Raw genomic sequence first — 23,770 nt, 5'->3', positions numbered from 1 at the left:
AAAAAGAGAAAGAGGAAAGCAGTTTTTGGAACCTGGGTAGATGTTGCTGTAGGAAAAAGCTACCCCACAGGAATGTAGCCATTCTCTAACCACAGCCTGGTAGGAGGGGGCCAGGGGAGTAAATCCTCTGACCTCATTCTCTTCCTGCTTTCCAGTTCGCCTACTGTGCTTCCCAGTGGCCAAACCATAACAAGTAGCCAGAGAACGAGGGTGTCTGTTGATGCAACCTGTAAATGTCGGCCCTATGGGGCAAAGAGATGTACAAAGAAAGGTGGAGAATGAGTATGATGGGGCAAAAAGAGAAAACCAAGTATATCTGATGCTTTTTTTTGAATTTATTTTATCAGGATAAATATTCTAACTGCAGAAATTTCTGTAGAGCTGTATCTGTACATACTTTAGACTTTGAATTTTTAGAGTTCTGGCTATTTTTTTAATAATTAGCTACTCCAACAGCTTTGTGATTTAAAATAAAAACAAACAAACATAACTTTGTGGGTTGTTACAGATTTTCAAGAGAACAGAAAATGCTAAATAAATGCTACCTTAATAAATCCTACTCTGTAGTTGTTTATGGCATTATCCCATGGTTCATTCCCCTTGCTAATATTAATTAGATACTTTTACATTTAAGTTTTTAATGAACACTTGTGTGTGGATTATATAAATCTTTGCTAATAAGAATAGAATTATTAAAGTGGTCTATCTTGCTTTTTAGTCATGGGCCTGCTCGACAACTCATATTTATAGGATTCCATAACTCATATTTTTGTAACTCCCAAAAAGTTACAAAAAGAATTGGTCTTGATTCTTTCTCTCGAACCATAGTCAATAGAAGAACATTGTGTGAAAACATAATTTTAGAGAACATATGTTAACATGGCTGAATGAATGAATATATAGATAAAGCAGTTGATGAATAATTATAAATTAGAGAATTACTCTGAAAATAAAAATCAACAACTCTCCCTTGCTTTCCAGTTTGGAATCTAAAAAACTGACTATTCCTGAAAAGAAAAATTAGTATCTCTCAAGTTGAGAGATGGGTAGCCTGATGCTGACTATCATTTCTAATGATTATTTTTATCACTTATGTGTATCCCTGGAGAGGGCAATTTATATATGTTCTACAACAGTAGGTAAGGGGTTGATTTTCAGACCTTTAATATGTTTCATCTACTATTATGAAAAAAATTTAAGGATGATTATCTGACTTCTCAGATTTATCATTAATAAAATGATAAATGGCAGTGTTCAGTATATGCCTCCCATCTGTCAACAAACCAACACAACCAACACATAAAACTTTTCCTAGTTCCTCCTATCTTTCTAGAAAATCTACTACCCTGCCTTTCCTTTATCATGTGATTTTTCCAAAAAGTGATACCATCTGCCTACCATGTTTCCCCTTCTGTGGTCCACATTTCATCCATTTCAGGATTAGCTTCATACTGTTTCACATTCATAAGGTCTTTTGCTCATAATCAAATAGTCACAGAGAGGTGGTAAAAGATCTCACTTTACTCCAGCAGCACTGCAAAGATGAGTGATTGCCAGGCTAGATTCTATACTTGTAAGTGTATTCATTATCTTTATACCTGTATATCTTTATCTTGATTATCTAAAGATAATAATATTTATATATTTATTCTCCCAGCCTCCATGTGGAAAATTGAGGGTAAAGAGTAATATATGCTTCTTCCAGGTAGGAGTGATGTACTCCTAGATCTAAATATATATCTTATTAAAGGTTAAGTTTGCAGAATGAAAAATAGCAAGGGTCTATGAGAAATTTCTGCCACATAAGAGAACAGTGATCTGAAACATCTGGCCATACTAATCATCTCTGCTTCTTAAATATATTAAGCAGATCATATCTTAATGCTTTTGTATGAACTTTTGCTAGAGTTTTCTTCGTCTGGAAATTCTCATGGCTAGCTACTTTTTGTCATTTGAATCTCAGTTTAAATATCATTAATGAACTAAATAAAGCTAAATAAGCATTCTTTTAAAATCAACTCAACAGCTTTAACATATTCTTCCCTAACCACAACAAAGCATGTGCTTGTCTCCAGGTGCCTTTATCTACCACCTGGAAACTTAAAGAATCTTTCCAAGAACTCTCTCCACCTCCCTTTATTTACAATATTATGAGTTGCAGAACATTTTAAGCATCTGAGGACAGGGGGATGGCTAAATAAATTATAAATTAGACATATAGTGGAATATTATACACTCGTTAAAAGAGCTGTTCATAGAATTTTTAGTAACATCCATTAAATGCATATCTCATAGTGTTAATTGAGAAAAAAGTAGTACATCAAGCAAGGGATTAAATGTAAAATGAATTCTCAAATGAAAAAATTTTTGAAGAGAAATAGTATGTTAACAATGACTATATTAGGGTTTTATTAGTGAAATTATTGTCTTTATATTTTCTGCATTTTCTCTTTTTTAAGGATTGGAGAAGCATATGTTATTCTTATAAACTTGAAAAATTACATACTGTATTGAAAATGTAGAAGAGAAATGGGCATTCTTAGATCACAGTATAGGGTGGTGTTTCTCATACTTTTGGTTTGGTCTCAGGAGACCTTTTTACTTTTATAAGGACCCCAGATAACATTTAGTAGATTATACTTATTGATATTTACCATTTTAGAAGTTAAAACTCAAGACATTTTTAAAAAGTTACCAATTCATTTAGAAAACAATATATCCATTTTGTGTTAACATCAGTGATGCATTACTATAAGAATAACTATATTTACCAAAAAATGAAAAAAACTTAATGATAAAGTAGCATTATTTTCAATTTTTGCAAATCTCTTTAATGTCTGGCTTAACAGAGTACAGCAGGATTCTCAAATTTGCATCTGATTTCAATCTGTTGCCATATTTTGTTATGGTTTAAGTATATGAAATAAACCTGGCCTCATACAGCTATGTAACTGGAAAAGAGCAAACTTCACAGACTCACTGGTACCCCACCCCCCAAAAAACACACACACACATAAAAAAGAAGGTCTTGGGAGCACCCAGGAGTGCTTAGACCTTTCTCTGAGGTAGAGGAAGAACTAGGAGTCTGATCTGGGTTTCAGTCCTGAGTGATTTACTTACTTGCGTAATTTTGATATTTCACTTAACCTCATTGAACTCAATGTTAGTTATCTATAAAATGAGATTTGTATTGCACCGTGTGGTTGAGAAATTCATTGTTTTTGTGAAAGTGCTTTGCAGTATCAAAACAGAGACTTGAGATGCACCACATGCCATTTTTGTATTTTCTGTGTTTAATTGGAGACTGTCATTTCTAGTAGTAGTTATGTTTGTAGCTCTCATTGTCATAAATGGTAAAGGAATAATATTTTAATTCTGTTCATTACTTCAAGCAAATGGAAAACTCTTTTTTTCCAAAAGGATATTGGACTGTCCCCCTCTTTACTCTTTCCCATCCTGTCTCTCCAAACCCTTGCTCTCCTCTTAGCTCATTCTGTTAGAGCAATAATCAAGTTGGAAGTTCTTTCTGAGTTTAGGCAGTCTGAAGGGAACACTGCCAAACCAGGGAACATTGCATTGCTCACTTGTCTTGTCCTTTTACCCATTGAAAATACGCTTTTAATGGCTAAAAATAACTTTAGGAGCCACTGTCCATTAAGCAAAGAGATTAATAGGATTTTTCATAAATGGTCTTTTTGTATTTAATCATCCTTTAGGTGTGGTAATAATGAGAATAATAGGTTATATTTGATTAATTTTTAGAATTTATAAAGCTCATTTGTGAATAGTCCCTGTAATGATACTTGGAAATATGAAGGGACTTTTACTATCCCATTTGCAAACAACGAATTGGGCTCTGATGATGGATGTGGTCCTCCTCAGGTCAAGAGGTTAATCAGAGACTGTCCCAGGACCAGAGCTCATGTTTCCTAAGGCCCAGTACTGCCAGATATAATATTCTGTATAACAATTCTTTCAGAGATACCACACTTCAAGTTCTTAATGACACAAGATTGAGTTTTTATAGTTTTCTTTTTTTAACTTAAACTTACTTTGATTATACTAGCTATGCATTCCCTTTCTTCAGGATTTGGAATTTGGAACTATGCTTATCTTTCCAAACATTTTTAAAGGGCCAGTAATACTCACAGACTTAGATAAGAGAGGGACAGATGTTTGTTTTCTACTTCCCTTTGTTGTGTTGACTTAGGCAGCTGAAAATCCACTTTGGAGTAAGCTTAGAAGATGAGATGAGGTTGCTATGTGAAAAGCAGAATTCAAATCTATGTATGGTTACTGATTCATGCACATTTTTTCTCTAGTGATGTCTTCTGTTGGAAGCAAAGATATGGGTGTGGTTCTACAGGAAACAAAACCATGCAGAGTCTTAGAAATGCTTTTATTTTTTGCTACAAGACTAAAGATGTGGGGGTATTATCAGTGTCTTTCTTTGCCTCTCTAATGACAGAGGGTTCTGCAGAATCCAGTACAACAGTTTATTAGTTTAGTGAAATCATCAAAAATCATTGTACCCTAAAATGTAATAATTACCTTATTATTAAGGTTGGGATTTATTGCAGTTGGTTTTTAAATATTCCCTGGCCCCTCTTCCCATCTCCTTTACTGTAAATACTTGATGCTTTTAAAATATTAAGTTTTACCTAATAAAATTATAAGCATAAGTAAGTATAAGTTTTATTTAAATACTTCATGATTTTAAAACATTGAGTTTTTATGCCCCCGCTTTGTAGTGTTGAATGGCCTGTGATTTAACTCTGCTAGATTAAGATCAATTTCTTTGAGTCACTTGAGTGTTTTCCTCTGTGTCTTCCCTAACCTCCCTTCAGCATATCTTTGCTGAAATGCTATTCATTCTTTGATGATCTGCTTAAATTTCATCCATATGCTCTTTCCAGATTCCTTGTGAGTCTTAAGTCCTTCTACCATACTCGGTTCATTTCTGTGTACCTTTATAATAGAACTCATCCCAGTATTATGTGGATTATAGATATGAGAGCTTCTGTCTATCATCACCAAACCATAAAAGCCCTTGGAGGGCCAAGACTCTGCCCTGTACATATTGGCATACTCAGAGTAATCTCTCAACAAATGTGCATTATATTTAATTGAATATGACTTCTAAAACCAGAACCTCCTCTTTCTTAAGTAGGTAGGATGAACATATTAGAATGAGCAAGGTGCATTTGAAATGAGGTACTCATGCCTCAGAAGCGGAGTGACTTTTTAATTCTTCCTGTTACTGATGATTTCCATGACACAAATAATTGAAGTAATCTGGAGAATTTTTAGCAGATTCATAAAAATTGAGCAGAAACCAGGATAAATTTAGTAAATTAAGTACATTGTGGCTTTTGGAGCCAAACTGATGGGCCTTACAGATTGACTGCAAGAAGCGAATTAATAAAGGATCTCTTCTTACAAATAAATGTGTGTAAAATTAATTTTAGTTACTTTAACGGAAACTTTTTAAGTGTCCCTTGATTGTTTTAGCTGTGTATTCTGTTTATGGAGGAAAGTTTTCAGATGTCCCAGGAACAATTTTCTGGATTCTTCTCATTCCAAAATCATGGAAGTGGAGATGATGCTGAAAGGGAAGACTAGGCACATTTATAAAATTTCACTCATCCAATAATATCTTATGATTGCAATTATTCCAGAGAAAACAAAAGTAAGTCTCTGTAAAATGAGAAAATGAGATCCATGTGTTTCTCCTAATCTCATGAGATGGTATCACTCACATACTTAAAAAAATTAAAATAATACACTATTCAACTGGTGAGTGAAACCTGCAATAGTATTTTCTATGTAGTAGGAATAATAACCTTTTTTTGGTAATAAGTGATCACAGGAGGTGATCCTTATCCTTGGGCATCAAGGAGGACTCAGATTTATGTGGCTGCTATAACTTCAGAACATATTCAAAATCAAGTTTATAAATTGCTCTTTTGCTCACTCCTTATTTATGTGTGTGTTTTGTGTATAAATAACTACACATTTTAATTAAATAGTAATTAGAGCAATATGAGATGAATATGCAGAATGCACCTGATTTCTAAGCCATATAAACAGTGAGCCACTGATTATTTAGAACTTTGAAAAGCTTGGCTATATAGACTGACTAATTTTAGTATTTAATTAAGACTTTAATTACTGTGGTCAGAGACTATCTTAATTTATATTTGTATATTTATACCAAAATGAACTCATTGATTACTTGGAGATATTTAAATAAAAATTATAATCCAAATGCATCATATATTTTTAAATTAATAATATATTTTAGCCTTTGATGATTGTTAAAGTACTCATATATGATAAAGAATTGTGATAGTTGGGACTGGGAGCTGAAGTTTCTGCTTTTCAGCATTAAGACTTGCCACTACTGGCCATTTCCCATTTGATATGTGCACATTGGGGAGGAAGACAAGGATGAATCTTTTTATTACTCATAGATTGTCTAAAAAATTGGTAGTGAATGCTCCAGACGTATTGATAACTGGTATAATTATTTTTCATCTTCAAACACTGGGCACAAATCTAAAATGTAAAACAAAACTAGAACATAAATGACACTTGAAATAGCAGGTTATGTAAAATGCTGTACTTTCTTAACAGCCCATTGACAAAAATTTCTTTCATTACACAAAGCAGAGAATTTCACAGCTCTGTAAAACAAAAATGAAGTTACTAAAGGAGCTGAAGAGTAGTTTGCCCCAAGACACAGGAAACTATAAAATATTTTTAAAAATTACTGATGGAAGTGTGAAATGTGATAAAATGTATCACATTGATTTCCTTGCCCTCTGCTGCCCTCTCCATATCAAGGACAAATTTCCCAAACCTCTCCTCTCCACATAATTGTCAGCTGAACAATATAAGAACTCAAGAGTCTGATGGGCTGAATGACTCCTTATTTTGGGAAACAACTTGAGACTCTGAGGCCTTTTTAAAAGCAGTATATAGAACATCGCCAGCTCATTTGCTATAAATGGCCTTTGGTGTCACTGAGTTTCTGGACAATTTCTCCTTTGTAGCCTGTACGTACTCCTGCCATCTAAAACGTTTCCCTCAGGGGAAGCCCTGACTCACGGACTCTCATTTTAGCTACAGAGAATTGTCTATTCCAATACAAACAATCATCCACATTTCAGGATTTATTAGGCTTAATAAATAAATAATAGATTAATGATTAAGAATGAGGGAATAAATTTTAAAATGTAAAAATAGTACTTTAAAAAAAAGGAATGAACTACTGATACCTGCAACAGCATGGATGAATCTTAGAACCAGACACAAGAGGGTACATGCTGTCTGATTCCATTTAGGTAATATTCTGGAAAAGCAAAGCTATGGGGATGGAAATCAGACCATGGTGTCTGGAGTGGGGTTGGGAGGAGAAGGTTGACTCCAAATGGAGGAACTTTTGAAGGTGAAGAAAATATCCTTGAGACTGTGATGGTGGTTATGTGATTGTATGCATTTGTCATACTTAAAGAACTGTACACCTAAAAAGGTGAATTTTACTCTATTTAAACCATGCCTTGGTAAACATAATACAAAAAGAAAAAAAAGAAAAGAAAAAACAGAATGAGGGAATGAGTGGAGCCTACTGTGGTGGATAACTGAACTTTCTTTTAGTTACCTTGGTTTTTTATCTTTCAGTAAATTTTAACAGTTAAATTTTAAACCAATGACAAATCATGATTTTTAAAAAAGAGCATTAACACAGTTACTTATTTTATTAAACAGCACTTACATCTTTGTACCAGACATTGTCTAAGAGCGTTACAACTATCAGCTCATTTAATCCTCAACTACCTAGTGAGGCCAGTATTACTATTCTTATTTTGCAGTCAAGGAAACTGAGTTGTAGAGAAGACATTTGATTTTTCTCTATTCACCCAGATAGTCAGTGCTGAGGCCGGAATTTGGACACGGTCCACCAGGCTTTAGAATCTGTGCTCTGCTGATAACCACTACAGTTCTGCAGACATCATCATCATCATCATCATCATCATTATTATTAATTATTATTATTTCAGTTTTTTGCAGCTTAATGAGGTATAATTGACAAATAAAATTGTATGTATTTAAGATGTACAATGTGATGATTTGATATATATCTATATATTGTGAAATGACAACTGTAATCAAGTTAATTAACACATCCATCACCTCCCATAGTTAATTTTGTGTGTGTGTAGTGAGAACACTTAAGAACTACTCTCTTAGCAAATTTCATATATATGATACATTATTAACTGTAGTCACCCTGCTGTACATTAGATTCCTAGGATGCAGACTCTTTTGATGCCATCTTCTAGTTAGCAAAACTGAATTATATTCATTAGCATGAAGTACAGCGGATAGAGTGCCAGGACTTGGAAATCAATTTTGAAACTGTTGTTTGTGACTTCACAATCTCTCTGAATCCCAATATGGAATGAGAATGATCATCCTGCTTGTATTATTTTACTGGATTATTGTGTCTCAAAGACTATGCATGTCCTCAACCAGTATGTAAAGAGCTGGGTGCTATATAAGCCATCATGACTTATCAGATCATTTATGGTTTTGGCTCACAGGACTCTCCATAACTTGTAAATGTGGCTGTTGATTGCCTCAGGAGATAAGACAGTACTTTAAAATGTAAAAGTGCAAACATTTCTCAAGATATGACTGTGCTAAAATATAAATATCCAGATTAAAGTGAAGGTTTATATTTTAACAAGTTAAAATTTTTGAATAAAATAAGAAAATATTTCTAATTATGCCTAAATGTAAAAAGGTATATTTTCAGTACAAATATATAGAGCTAAACTATATGCATAAAATTTGGATATAGATGGTATTTATAATTAAATTCATCGATTCATGTATTTGTTTACTTGAAAAGATATTATGTTCAAGACATTTTGAGAGAGTCCCTCAGTGGTGTCATTTGTTTAAAAATATCAGTGATGGAGTTTAAACTAAGGAAATAATTGTCGTATAATTTCTTAAGGTTAGCTCCTTAAGAGAAAAGACTCAGCAGCCAGAGTTCCAAACCTGGATCTTGTCATTTCTTGACTTCTCTAGCATTACTTGGCATAAGTTATTTAGCTTCTATGAGCCTCAGTTTCCTTTCTTCATCTGTAAAATAGGGAAAATAATAGGACTTATTCCATAGCATTGCTTTGAGAATTGTTAATGAGTACATATAACATGCTTACATAGTATTTGACACATAGTAAGTTCTTAACAGTCTAGCCATTTTTATTATCATTATAGTTATTATCTTCACAGTGGCTTTCAGCCAGAAAGAAAGTGTATTCACAATATGCAGTCTTTTTCTGTTTAAAAATTATAGTTTTGCTATTTCTTGGCATATAAGCACCTACTCAGTTATGTGTTCGCCTTTTACTCTTTTATCGGTTAGTTTCTCTTCCTTGCTTAGGTCACTACAACCATCATTTTCCTAGTCCCATAGGGCTGACATCTTACAATTATTTTTATTTATACTCACTGTCACTTCTGTCATGGCTAATCAATCAGCAGGTTTTACTGATTCTTTACCAAACAATATGCATTCAATAATAACTACTGGACAAATATGAACAACAAAAAAACACCCAAAATCTGAAAAAGGTTTCAATCTGGCAGGGTGATCTGACACGCAAGTATTGTTTGATGTTAGGGAGGCCCACACAGAACGTGTTGGTCAGTTCTGTGAAGGAACAGACTGGTTTGTCAAGGGGGCAACACTTGAGCTTTGCTGGCTCTGTTATCCACTCAGTTGGCAGAGGTGTCCTCAGATTTTCACTTTAACTTCTCATAATTCATCAGTGATTTTATTTCCAAAATATATCCTGAATTACTCTGCTTCTTTCTATTTTCACCACACATCCCTAGTCCAAACCTCCATAATATCTCATCTGGACTAAAAGTGCTTCCTAACTTGTGTCCTCACTTCCATTCTTGCCTTGCTATGATACATTTCTCACAAGCCATTTAAATTTTTAAAAATCAGTAAATTAGAGCACGTCATTCTTCTGTTTAAAAAATCTTCATTGGATTCTCATTGCATTTAGAAAAAAAATCCAACGTCCTCCTCATGACCTATAAGACTTTACTGACAGATCTTATCGCCAGCCTTATACCAAGCTGGTCATAATGGCTTCCTTTGTACTCTTGCACACTAAAAGCTTATCCCTATCTAGTAAGAAGAATAATGGCCTCCCAAAGATGTCCATGTCCTAATCTCTGGAACCTGGAAATATATTACCTTACATGTCAAAAAAGACTTTGTGATACGTGATTAAGGATGTTGAGATGGGGAAATTATCCTACATTATCCAGATGGAACCAGTGCAGTCACATGTGTCATTAAAAGCAGAGATCCTTTCCTGGATATAGTCAGAGAAAGAGATGTCACCACAAAAGTAGTGTCAGATTGATGCCATGTTGCTGGCTTTGAAGATGGAGAAAGAGGCTATGAGAATGTGGGTGATCTCTTAGAAGCCTGAAAAGGCAAAAGAAAAAGGATTCTCCCCTAGAAACTCTCAAAAGGAGTGCAGCCCTGCTGATACCTTGATTTTAGCCTGTGAGACCCAGGCTTATGGCCTGTGGAACTGTAAGATAATACATTTGTGTTGTTTTAAGCCACAAAATTTGTAATAATTTTTATGACAGCCATACAAAATTAATACAACATGCCAGGCCACTCACACTTGCTGTTCCCTCTGCTTGGATTGCCATTTTCCACCAGTTCTCCAGGGACAGATCCTTTCCAAATTTTAGGTTTCAGATTCACTGTTACCTCCTTAAAGGGTTTATCCTGATGGCCCTATCTGCAGCATCCTTCCCACCACCAAATCCTAACAGACTCTAAAAGAACACACTGTTTATTTCCTTCATGGCACCTCACTGTCTGTAGTTATCTTGTTTGCATATTTGCTCACTTATTTATGGCTGTTTTAGGCTCCATAGCATCAATGACCTTGTCTGTGTTATTCACCCTGTATCCTTAGTGCCATGAGTAGAACTTGGCAAATAACAGACATCAACAGATGTCTGTTGAATGAGAAAATGAATTAAACCAGGGACGTGGTTATTTCAGGCAAAGTTCAGAGCCTGAGCAAAATTTGAGGTGTGAAACTGCTTATGTTCCTGGGAAAAATCTGTGTTTCCAATGGCTTAAGCCAGAAGAGGAAAGCAGGAGATGGGAACCAAGAAATAGGCATTTTCCTTCTCCTCCTCTTCATCATCATCACTGTTATTTTAAAATATCATTACTAGATCATGTGAGTACTTGAGAGTTAATTTCATTTTTTAAGAGACGTTGTAGCAAATGCATTTGCACAACATGGATGGACCTGGAGGGTAACATGCTTAGTGAAATAAGTCAGACAAAGGCAATTACTGTATGTTGTCACTTGTATGTGTAATCTAAAAAATGAAACAAATGAGCAAATATAACAAAACAGAAACACTCACAGATGTAGAGAACAAACTAGTGTTACCAGTGGGGAGAGGGGAAGGGGTCAGGGACAAGATAGGAGGAGGGGATTAAGAGGAACAAACTACTTAATATATACTATGTACAAAATAGATATTACAAGGATATATTGTACAGCACAGTAAATATAGTCAATATTTTATAATAACTTTAAATGAAGTATAATCTATAAAAATATTAAATTACCATGGTGTTCACCAGAAACTAATATAATATTATAAGTCAACTATACTTCATTAAAAAGAAAAAGAAACCGATAACAAAACCAGCAAGACTCGGTGAACAATTGAATGTGCGTTGAAGGAGAAGAAACAGTGACCTCCTCCATTTCTGACTTGGGGCTAGGATAATTATGGCAGTGTTAATTGGTATAAAGAACACTGGAAGATCATAGTTTGTTTCATTTTGGAAGCTTTAAGTTTCATGGACTTGTCCAGAGAGAGATGTTCAATGCAGGCACCTTGAAATACAGATCTCCAACTTCAGGAGTGGAGCCTTGACTGGAAGTTATTGGCATGAAAAAGGACATAAAGTCAAGGGATCTAATAGTTAAAATAGCCCAAGACAATGGGGATGAAGAGTAAAAAAGGTGCTAGTACACCAGTGGAGAGCACAACAACTTCAAGAGCAGAATTAGCAAAGGAAATTTGACCCAAAAGCAGAAGGAATAAGAGTATGTGGGCTCAGGAAGCCATGGGAGGAAAGTTTCAGTGAGAAGAGAATGATCCAGGTATCAAACACAACAGGAGGGAAGAAGAAAGATCTTTGGGTTTAATGACAAAGGGGTGTTAGTGTCTCTTGCGGTGCCGGTGATGATATCTTGATGCACAGGGTGAAGCTAACCAGGAGAGCAAGGAAAGGAAAAAAGAAACTATAGAAGATGTGGAGTTAAGGGAAACCTTTGGGGTCTTTGTTTCTTTTTTGAGGAAACTGAGGGAGATACTGACAGAGTAATGTCTTGAAGGGGATGTGAGGGGACGGGAAGAAGGGTACAGAAGGAGGGATTACCTGTGAAGGGTGTGAGACATCTTTTCTTCTGAGGTTAGAGGTATTGGTGTGGATCTAAAAGCTAGGGAGCAGTGAGAATTCTCACTTCTGAGAAAGACATCCCTGTAATAGAATCCCAGATCTGCCATTTACTAGCTGAGCACGCTTGATATTTCTTTGAAACATAATTCCCTGTATATGCCTCGAGAAAAAATAATAAATACCATTCAGAGTTGGTGTGTAGAGTTGTGTTAGTAAAAATTCACCCACTAGGCACATACTATTACAATATGTACAATTCATTGGAATTGTGACAGATTTCTAAGCTCCCCACCCAAACACTGAGGCCTAGAACCAGTTCTGTGAGGACTGAGGAATAGTCAAGTCTTCCTGAATTCAGCTACATTTATTAAACAGACATACCTGGTCAACACCTGTTTTCCAAATTATAATCTAGGTTCCTAAAGCCAAACATAGAGGAAAAGCCCAGGTCACAAAGCTTTCAAGGATAAGAGAGAATGCTAACTCATCTGAGCTTTCTTGAAAATATGTGCTTTCCCCTTAACATACCGTGTGCTTTTGGTATGATGGGAAGGATCAGCTGAAACTGGAGTAAACTGTGAGAGGTTGACTTGTGTTTTAAATCGTTCTTATAAAAGCTGTGTTTACAGTTAAATTAAAAATAATTGTATTGAAACCCTGATAATAACTGTTTTAGTGACAGATACTAACATGCTGGTCTGCGCAAGCACTGCTGCAAGTCCTGTTGTCTTATCAGCTCTGTGCCCTCAGCATCTAGAAGACTTTCTGAGAATTGCAGGTTCTCCATAAATGTCCTTGGTCTCCACGGTTCAGTAAAGATTCCATACAAGATGCCTGAAAATTGTGCCAACCCTTTGGTGTTGGAGTGTTGATGTCTAAAGTGGTTTCATAGTAGAACAGAAGTGGCAGGTGCAGAGAGTAGTTAAGTTTTTTTCTCTGCATTTTTCTCTTATTCTTTCTGAATATTTAGCAAGGTGTTCTTCAAGTCCTGGTCTCTCTCAGTTATTCTAGATAGAATTAGTAGAAGAGTGATTTTGGGTCCTTACTCAGCCCATTCATTTGAATGGGAGCAAGGCAGTTAAGTGTGATGGTAATAAGTAATTAAAATGAGACATGTTGAAGTGAAAAGTTAGACCAAGGGGTACAGCTGCTTAGAGAATTGACCTCCTCTGGAATACTTCTCCAGAGATTCTAGCTCCAAAGCTAAAACTCAAAGATTCTTGGATTTCTTTCTACTAAGAAAAGTGATGATAATGTGTTCCTGACCTAATCTTACCTTGTAATTTCTCCTTTCTCTGAATTTCCACTGGGCTTGATGTACCATACATGTTTATCTGCTCTGGCTTATATTTCTTGTTTCGTGTAAATTTATTTTCTTAGTGCCTACATGTGCTCCTTGAAGACACTTTATTTTGTGTCATCCTCTCCCTCCAGTGCTTAGCCCTGTTCAGGGTGCCTGGTCACAGCTGAGTTGTTAAGAACCGTGGACTCACCTGTGTTGTGTAGACCAGCCATTCTGATTTTGGGTGGACTCAAAGCAGCAACTATATTGGGTTCTGTGGAACTCTGAGGTCATTATGACCTTGGCAAGCATGAGTGTGGCACAAAAGTACATGGATATTGCTCTGGAACAGTGCAACTGGAACCTCCAGATTCCCTGAAAAACTGGTTTAGGGATAATAACACCACCATCTACTTCTATGTAGTTCTTTGCAATTCGGAACTTAGTTAATCATATATTACTCACTTTAGTGTCACTAAACCCTATCCGCTGGTCAGGGCAAAGCCAAACCCCTCTTCTCAAATGAGAAAATTGGAGCACACCTAGATAAAGGACTTTGTGTTTACAAAATGGGTGAGTGGCGGAGCTGATATCTGAAGCAAGCCTTTCTGCATCCAAACGCAGTGTGTGTCCCACTCCTCCCCACTCACATAGTAAACTATTTTTCTACATTATAAAATCCTCTGGGACAAGAAGGACCTGCAGATGTGTTTCCCTAAATAAGAGAGGTGGAGGGATAAGGAGAGGATCTTAATTCGAAGTATGAGGCATCACACATTTATTTGTCTAGAATAGTTTCTTCACCTGGACATTTAACATTCCCCTTCCAGAATCTAGGAAAAGAAAGAATCTGGCAAGGAAATTTTTTTTCTCCTCAGTAAAAAGAATGGTTAAAATTTGATCCTTTGAAAGTTTAAGGTGGACAAGAATCCTAAATTATCTAGACACCAAAAACTAGGTTAAAAGGCTGTATTTCCTCCCTAATGTCTTTTTCAGCTTATAGGGAAAAAGTGAAGGGATGTGTGTCTGGGGGAAGGGTTAGGGAGGGAGAATAAGACTCTTTCCTTCTAACAGGCTTTCTTTAAAAAAAAAAAAAAGGAAAAAGAAACAAACGTTTGTTTCTGTGATTAAGCCACATTTATGTTTAAAACATAAATGAAATAGGAACAGTTCAAGGCACAGAGGCGCGTGTTCTGATTTGGTTGTTTACCATCAATCATACCGTTGCTTGGCAGACACTGGATGGTTATGAGCCTGAACAAGCTGAAAAGGGGCAGGAAAAGAAGTGGAGGCAGCATTCTTCCTATTTAAAGCTGCATCGCCTGAAAAAAGTTTTCGCAGACTGTGCTGGAGCTGGTGCTGAAAAAGGGGGTTTTGCAGAGGCTGCCCTGGGGCTGGTGCTGAAAGAAGAGCCCGCAGCTGACTTCATGGTGCTACAATAACCTTAGAATCTACTTTTCACTCCCAGGAGGACCCACATGTCTAATATTTAGACATGATGGCAAACTGGGTGGAAGCAAGACCTCTCCTCATTCTTACTGTTTTATTAGGGCAGTTTGTCTCAATAAAAGCCCAGGAAGAAGACGAGGATGGTGAGTTTGCCGTTTGCTTTCCTTGTGGTGTTTATTGCACGGTTTGGGAAGTAGGTGGAATGTTAAGCCTCAGGAAGAGCATGAAGAGGAGGTTCTGGTCTGAAGTTGAGAAGGGGGCTGACAGATTTGCACCTGGGAAACGGCTCGGAAGACAATTGGGATGTTTGTAAATCCGGAGCTTCTACGTCTGCCTTTGGGAAGAGTACACTACTGAATATTTCTGGGAAAGCCTAAGATAAGTCCCTTTGCCTGAATGTGGAGAGTGGGAAGTTTAAAAGAAAAGAAGAGTGCTTAAAACGGAGCACTAACGACACTTTTAGTTAGAGTTCTGTTCTGTGGACTGGAGCTTGCAGAGCAAGGCAAAAGTCGCAGCAGAAGCTGGGTAGGGTGGAGTCTTTTTTTGTACTGAACTTCAGCTGCTTCATAAAATTCTTTGTTTAGAAAAACCTCTGCAGCCACTCTGATAACTGATTTTTCTTTGTCTTTGGCTCCTTATTCTTGTCTCTTTACAGACTTTTACGTTGTTCCCATTTTCATTTGTGATCTTACAATCACTTTTGCTTTCTGAGAGACAGTCTCGTTTATTTCTCCATGACAGAGGCTGATAGAAGCCAGATTTCTTATTTTCCCACCCTCTTGACTTGATTATCAGGACAGTGGTGGTTCCCTGTTGGATGGCGGAAGGCCGGAAATCGGCATGCTTTATATAATTTATTTACCACGGTGTATTTGTATGGGCATTATTCCTTAGACACAAGTTTCTTTTCTTCTCTTTTCTCTTTTTTAAAACATAAGACAAATCTTGCCTGGTTACCAATTTTTTTTTTCCCTATGCAATTTGCATATGTTAGGATTGGGTTTTGTGGTATGGTTAAGCAAGAATGCATGGCTGCTACAGAATATAAGAAAATATTTAAATTGGTTCCACTGATTACTAAATCCTTGCTCTCCAGGCCTGAAGTTTCAAATACAGACATGTACTCTTTCATACTAGCCATTATAGATTTTCATAACAATTTAACATCAAACTCAAGCTTTTAAAACTTAGCGCATTTATTTAACTTTTTTGTTATTGTCTTACAATGTATTTTTGTGTATATGTATACACGCACACATATATGTATATGTGTATATGTATATATGTATTTTAATACCTGCTTCCATGTATTTTTGCTCTATAGATATTCATAAAATTAATCTAGAGACCAAGGTCTAAAACATTTAAAGAGTGAAAATAAGAATCTGAGATGAATACCCAACAATCTGTCCAGAGTCCCATAGAGGGGGCACTTTCTAAAATCTTGGAACTTTTAATGTTACTTTTTATGTTTTAAAAAAGAGGTAATTTATAAAAGATAAAACTTCTTGAGTTTCTTCGCAGTGCTGTGGAAAGCGTATGTTGTTTGGAAGGTGGGGAAGACAATTGTATAGGAAGTAGAAGTCAGGAAAGGGGAGAAAAAAATACAGAAAAATTACAATAGAAATAGAAAAATCTGAATACAAAAGAAGTAGTTGACTCCCTTCCCCCACCAAAACAACCAACAACTTTTATGTAAAAATTAACACAACTTTCCTTGTTAATAAATTTTAAAATAAATAACTTCCCTTTATAAAGTATGAAAATAAGCAAACATGTGAATAAATGAATGTTTCATAAGGTAAATGAGATAGGCCATATGTTAAAGAACTTCCCCAAATAATTTTAATTACTCTGTAGGTGTTTCTGAAAAATGAGCAGAGTTTAATTTTCCTAAATACTAATGTTAGATGTTAGAAAAATGGTGTTTGGTACAAAAAGTCCCTGATTCCATCCCAACTCTTCTCTCCTAATGTAACCAACCAAACAGCATAGAAACTGGAATTCCAAACATTAGATTTTACAGAAAAAGGGCAATTGCTTGCATACGTATTGTAAAACATAAATTCCTCAGTTTTATTACTCAAGCTAAGAAGAATATATGTGATTTAAAATTCAATAGCAAAAGAAAATAGTTATCACCCTAATTAAAGGTGATATAGAAAAGAATTCTGGAATCCAGTATATTCAGAGCTATATAACTTCTACTTACTTATCATGTATATTTTGGTTTAAGTTACATTGTATGGATACTTGGCAATACTTTATTTTCCCTGTTCAGGCTTGTCACAAGCTTAATGAAAGTGTCAGAATTTTGAAACTCCATGTGATTTTAAGCTTGGGGAAGAGTGAGCTCAGGTAAATGTTTTAAACTAAAGAAATACCTGAGGCACACATGCAAAACAAGTATATTTTTCAAATTTTAGCTATGACTAAGTCATATATGGTGGTATTGCCTTTGTGTGTAAATATGTCCTCTTTGAAAAGTAGAAACCTGTTATCACATGTAAGTACATACTTAGAAGCTTTTATTTTTTCTTTTCAAGACCTCAAGGTATATATCTTTTCTGTTTGACTCTGGCTGTTTACCGGAAATTTAAAACTTACGTTTTATATAGTTACACAGTGCCTGCCTAATAGAAATACTATGATGAGATAAAAGTAAGTAAATAAAGTTTTAGGCCTTTTAGGCCAAAGTCATTACTACTTCTCACTAAATATTAAGAACTGAATTGATTTTTTCAGTTCATAAAAATGAGAAAGTTTGAGAGTTAGGCTAACTTTAGTTGAGACTATTAATTAACAAAATTCAGAGTTGAGATGACACCGTCAGCTTTTCATAAGTTTGTGTGTGTCTGTGTGTGTGGTGGAGGGGTGATTTGAGAGGTTCCCCATTTTTTTTGTAGGATAAAATGCTAATATATATTTATAGTAATTTTAATATTCTAAATGAAGGTCTAGCACCTAGTGAACTTATATACATTCTTGTTATCAGAAGTGGACATACTTAATCTTAGACAGTAATCTTTGATGTGAATCATTGATTTCAACCACAGAGAGGCAATGGAGAGAAGGGAAGGTGCAGAAATGTACCATTTTATTTCCAGAGACTGTAAATGTCGATGCTTTTCAGGCAGGTAACATCAACAAATGAAGCAAGTAAGTGTTTGTATGTCAACAGGGGATGATGGGCCTGTGGAGAACTGAAGATACATGACCACTTGAAGGCACTCACATCTAAAGCTTTCAGAAAGCAGTGCATAAGCCAAGTGCAGTTTATCTGGGTGCCAGGTTTGGCTCATGGAACATATATTTGCAACCCTCTTGTTGCAACCCTATACTGATTTCCTGGATCCAAGCCAACTTCTGATTACTAAGAGGTGAGGGGCTCACAGTCCTTTCTATAGCATGGTCTCCTGCATTTTTATTATGTTATGCCATTTATCTCATTATTAAAATACAAATATGAAGAAACTAAAGCTTACCACTCGATAAGTGGATCGGATGGGATCCACTTGGATGGGATCATTTTAAAAGAGGTAGAGAATATGAATACATAGCTTAAGATACTTGTTCACTCATACATTGTTTTAAACTCATTACTTTTGAAATAGATACTTTGGATTATGTAGGATATGCAGACTTTTAAAGTGGATGTTTTGATCTGGGTTCAGCTGCATATAGCAGAATACAGTAGTTTAAACCAAAAAAAGTGGGTTTTTTTTTTTTTCCTATATAAAAGAAGCTTTTAGTTAGATAGTGAAAGGCTGGTATACTGGCTCTACAGTGTCATCGGGCATTCAGTTTATTTCTAGCTCTCTCATATCCCTAGGGTACAGTCCTTGATGTTATGTTCCTAGACAGCTGCTGGAGTTCCAGCCATTACATTTACTTTCCAGGCATCTTGACAGAGGACAGGAAACAGAAGCTATGATTCCCTCTTTTTTAATGGAGAGTATTAAGTCTTCATATTATTTCAACTTACTTTGGCTAGAATTTAGTCATGTGGTCACACAAAGCTACAAGGGCTGCTAGGAAATGTAGTCTTTTAGCTGGGTAGCCCTCGTAGTGCACTCTACTAAATAGAGTTCTGTTAAGAGGGATATAAAAGGGTGAATAGCTGTTAGGAGGCAGTCACAAGCCTGAGACCACAGTGAGCATAACTGTCAGCCACTTTCAGTGGAATAGGTCTTCTGGTTTCAATGGACAGAATATAGTTGAATAACCAGATCTACCCCAGTTATTGTTCATTGCTGAGTAGACCATGAAGCCAAGAACATGGGATGGCACTTAAATATCAGGTTGAAATTCTTTTCAATTCTTTCTGTATTCTCACCAGATAAATTTAGAAGTAGCTACAACTTTTATTCAAACTAGAATGAGGCTTTATTTTGAAGAGTATCTCCTTCTATACATATGGATTGATAGACTGATAGATATAGTGAATTTTTTATATTGACAAATGTGATGTATACTTTGACCATGACTCTTAAGTTAGTTGTAAGCAACTCACAGATCAGTGTTGAGCTGGCTGCATGCAGAATCACCTGAAGAACTTGTTGCTGATACAGATTCTAGGCTCCCCTCGTTTCCAGATATCCTGATCTGGTAGATTTGGATGGGATTTCGGAAGCTCTCCCAGGGCTTCCAATCTATGCTGGTGAACCACTGTATTAAATCTGTCTAAGACTTTTGATCTTGATGTGGACACCAGTTGATTTCCTGTTCTAAGATGACACACTGTGACTTTGGTGATAACTTGCTATGCTAGTCATTCCGTTCACTTATAAAGCTACCTAATTAAAGTTTGTAAATAAACCATTGCAAATTCACCATCATTTCTGGAAAACACAGCTCAAGGCCCAAATCTTCCTCACTGTGGGTTGGGTGAATCATTTCACTATGTAAAGGACACATACTATTAAAACCTATTTCCAGGTGAATATATAGTTTTCATTGTTCTCTTTTTTTCTCTTTTACTTCCTGCTCTTCACACTTTTATAATATCTCCACAGGCCTAAAACTCATTGTGCTGATCATTCTAGAAATGCACATAATGCAGTATGTGAGGTGAAAGCATAAAGAAAATGGTTTATTTTTGAGAAGAGGGGGCTTAGAAGACTGAAGTCATGTTAATCTATTTTTTTCTTTTTTAAATCCTACTTGAAGGATAATTCATGCATCATCACTTAGCTATATATGGCAATTCATAAAATGTTTAAAAATGGATCAGTCACTGACAGGGGGAGGGTACAGCTTAGTGGTAGAGCATGTGCCTAGCATGCACGAGGTCCTGGGTTCAATTCCCAGTACCTCCATTAAAGTAAATAAATAAATAAACTTAATTACCCACCCCCCACCCACACAAAATTGAAAAAACCTAGATAAGTCACTTTTTGACTAGTTTTTTTTGCTCTGAGATCACAGCGTTGAAAAGTTTTTCTTTATATTTGAGAGATACAGTAATAGTAGGGAAAAATGACTAAATTGTTAATTATTAATTGACCTATTGTATAAATTTGGGCAAGTAGTACAGGTTTACAGAAGACTATGGAATTGTTAGGAAGATACTGACAATTTAGTTTTCCTCTAAATCTCTTTCCATGTAAATTTTATGTGGATTTTTTCCTAAATTTCGTTTAAGAATGATAAGCTATTATATTCAGTATTTAAAAGAGTATCTATCCTTGGCACTTGCATGGGGGGGACAGTCTATTCAATGGAAAATTTTGCCTTAAAGTTGTGACTAAATTGGCAGCCTTAGTGTTTTTATTTTATTGATATGTTTAAAAGTAAACCCTTCAACAGAAATCAGGGCGGTTCCACCTTATCCTGAATATATTCTCTAAGGAACAGTGTATCAGAGAAATTACAGTAGCACAAGATTTTCCTCACCCATATGTTGCCTTATACAGAGAAGCCAGTAATGTTAACAATATTAATGAAATAATGGAACTTTGTCTCTATAGTTTTTTGATATGATGCTCAAACTCAAAAATGTTTATGGACAATCTTACCGTTTGTTTTCTTTTCTCTTTTCTCCTCCTCTTCTTTTCTTTTCCTTTCTGGATGTCTGCTCAATAAGAATTACAAATTTAGTTTCAAGATGACAGTAGACTATATCCTCGGTGGAAACGTTGCTTGCAACATAAGCCTTGTTTTAGTCTGTATACTTCAGTAAAGTAAGCCATGGAACAACCATTATTGGAAGAACAACTGGGTTCTAGTCTATCTCTGCTATTTAGAAGTTTTGCAACCTTTAGAGAGTACTTTAACCTTACTAAGCCTTTGGGTCCTCATCTGAAATTGGAGAAATTAGACACACCTCTGTCAATCTGATGGGACTCTTAGAAGGGTCATTTGGAAACTTTACCTGAACGTAGTTGTAGAGCACTTAAATGAGACACAGAAAGTGATTTACAATCTGACTTCAGTCATCACAGATAGAAACCTTAGTGGTATGTTTTTTCACTTTAACTGAATCTTTTTTGAATTTGTTTTGAAGAGCCTTCTGGATATGTTTTCCTCTGTATTTTGTTTGTTCTCCATCTCCTGGGGGAACGTGCTCCATCAATCATGCTCTCTTTTCCATAACTTCCACAACTTCCTTTCTAGGAGCTCTTTCCCTTTGGCCTGTAAACAAGCTCAGCTCTTTCCCAGAGTCTGTTCGTGGCTCCCACCCTCTCTTTATTCTCGGCCCAGCTGCTTTAAAGGAGCAGCATGGCCTTCTGTCTGCCTCCATGCCCTCATTCTTCCCACCACACTCTGACTTTTGCCTCTTCCATTCCACATAAGCCTGTCTAGTAAGATGAAGGCTGAAATGTGAGATGTTCCACTGAGCTCCTGTCACCTACCATTGGCCTCCCCAGCTTTCCTGAAAGGCTACTCTCTGAAGGTGCTCTCTACCTTCCTGACCTTTGCCCTCAGCTTCATGGGATCCTTCTCCTTCTTTATCCCTTGGCACTTTGCTTTCTCATAGGGTTTAATCCACTGGTCCTCTCTGTATTTTCTCTTCTTAATTATCTAGGAATCTTACTCGCTCTCAGGATTTTGCATAGCAGCTAATTGCTGATCATTCTCAAATCGCTCTCTCCAGCCCTGACCTTCCACATGAACTTCAGAATATCCAGCTTCCCACTGGATGGTCCATAGCCACTTCAAGTTCAGTCTATCCAAAACTCAGCTCATTATCTTCCCTCTAAGACAGGATCATCTTTCTTATGTATTTTTTATGTCAGTTAATGGCAACATCATCCAACCTAGTCATTCAAGGAAAATTCTTATCAGTCACTAAGTTCTACCATTTTACCTGCTAAATATTTCTCAAATATACCTCCTCTCCTTCTCTGCTACAAATACCTCCGTTTAGGCTCTCATCTTCATAGTCGCGGTAATCCCTGGGTTACTGCAGTTACTGCAATAGTGTCTAAGTTTGTCTCCTTGCCTCCCATGTGGCCACTACCCACCCGCACTTACACAGACTCCCTGTGGCCACTGTGATATAAAACTAAAATCTGATCACCTTCCATTGACTCCCAAAACTCAAGGAAAGAATAATGTTTAAGCTCCTAAGCAAGACATGTAGACCTTCCATGATCTGGCTCTTTTCTAGAATTTTAGTCACAGCGGCTGTCATTCTTTGCCTCAAAATAAGGAATCGCCTGTAGTTCTCATTTCCCACTACATACATGCACACACACACTTTTCCTCTTTTTATGTCTACTTTCCAGGTTCCACTCCATGTCAGATTTATTTTATGTATTAGGTACATGATAGTTATTCTATGCAAATATGCCAATGAATATTATTTTTGAAAATCGAAAAAAAAATCTTTCCCACTATTTATTCATTCAAGTATTCAGTAAACTGATTTCAAATTCAGGTTTTGCAAATTATATTTGCATATTCTTGAGTAATTTTCTTGATTTCTCTGTCTTAGTTTCTTCATCTATAAAATTGGAATAGTAATATTGACCTCAAATAATTATTTTGAAGACTATCATGTTTATAAACCACTTAAATAGTGGTATGGCTCCTGACAAATAGTGGAAGCTCATTAAATGATATTTGGTATTATTATTCCATTATTATTTAATAATATGACAGTAATAACAAATGCTTATTGAATGATTATGAGAACCAAAATGTTAGATGTTATGGAAAAAAATAAATAAACAACTTTTGCTCTCAAAGAGATTCAAGTCCAGGGTAAAACTTAAAATGAAAATTTTATCTACTATTCTACTGTGATCATGTTGACAGGACATCAGTATTTTCAGCTAATATCTAAATAGACTATATTTTAAGCCGTTTATAAATTTCACTCTTCAAGTAGAAGAGCTTTATTGTATTGTCTTCTTGTGTACAGGAAGAAAAAATAAAAGATACAGAAACCTCTTTCTGTTGGAGACTTTCTGACGGCCGTGTGGTTTCAAGCTTTCGTGTTTCACTGCCCCCACCACGTTTCATCCTCTGCGATTATTCCCAGGGCA

General features: G+C 35.9%; 1 protein-coding gene across 3 annotated transcripts in view; it reads left to right on the top strand.

Annotated features, from left to right (window-relative positions):
- The window catches only part of COL5A2 (collagen type V alpha 2 chain), a 288,262-nt gene that overhangs the window by 145,358 nt on the left and 119,134 nt on the right, over positions 1–23,770 (top strand). Inside the window, exon 1 of one of the 3 annotated variants that reach the window (XM_031451780.2) lies at positions 14,970–15,421. The exons of the other annotated variants lie outside the window; for them this stretch is intronic. Coding sequence (XP_031307640.2) covers positions 15,325–15,421 — 97 coding nt within the window. The 5' untranslated portion in view covers positions 14,970–15,324. Of the gene's footprint in view, positions 1–14,969; positions 15,422–23,770 lie in introns of those variants that run through there. 3 annotated transcript variants of the gene reach the window in all.

This window comes from Camelus dromedarius, chromosome 4, assembly GCF_036321535.1.
Source record: "Camelus dromedarius isolate mCamDro1 chromosome 4, mCamDro1.pat, whole genome shotgun sequence".
In the NCBI taxonomy this organism is placed as follows: domain Eukaryota; kingdom Metazoa; phylum Chordata; class Mammalia; order Artiodactyla; family Camelidae; genus Camelus; species Camelus dromedarius.
Note: the sequence above shows the minus strand (reverse complement) of the source record. Positions and strands in the feature narration are given on the sequence as shown.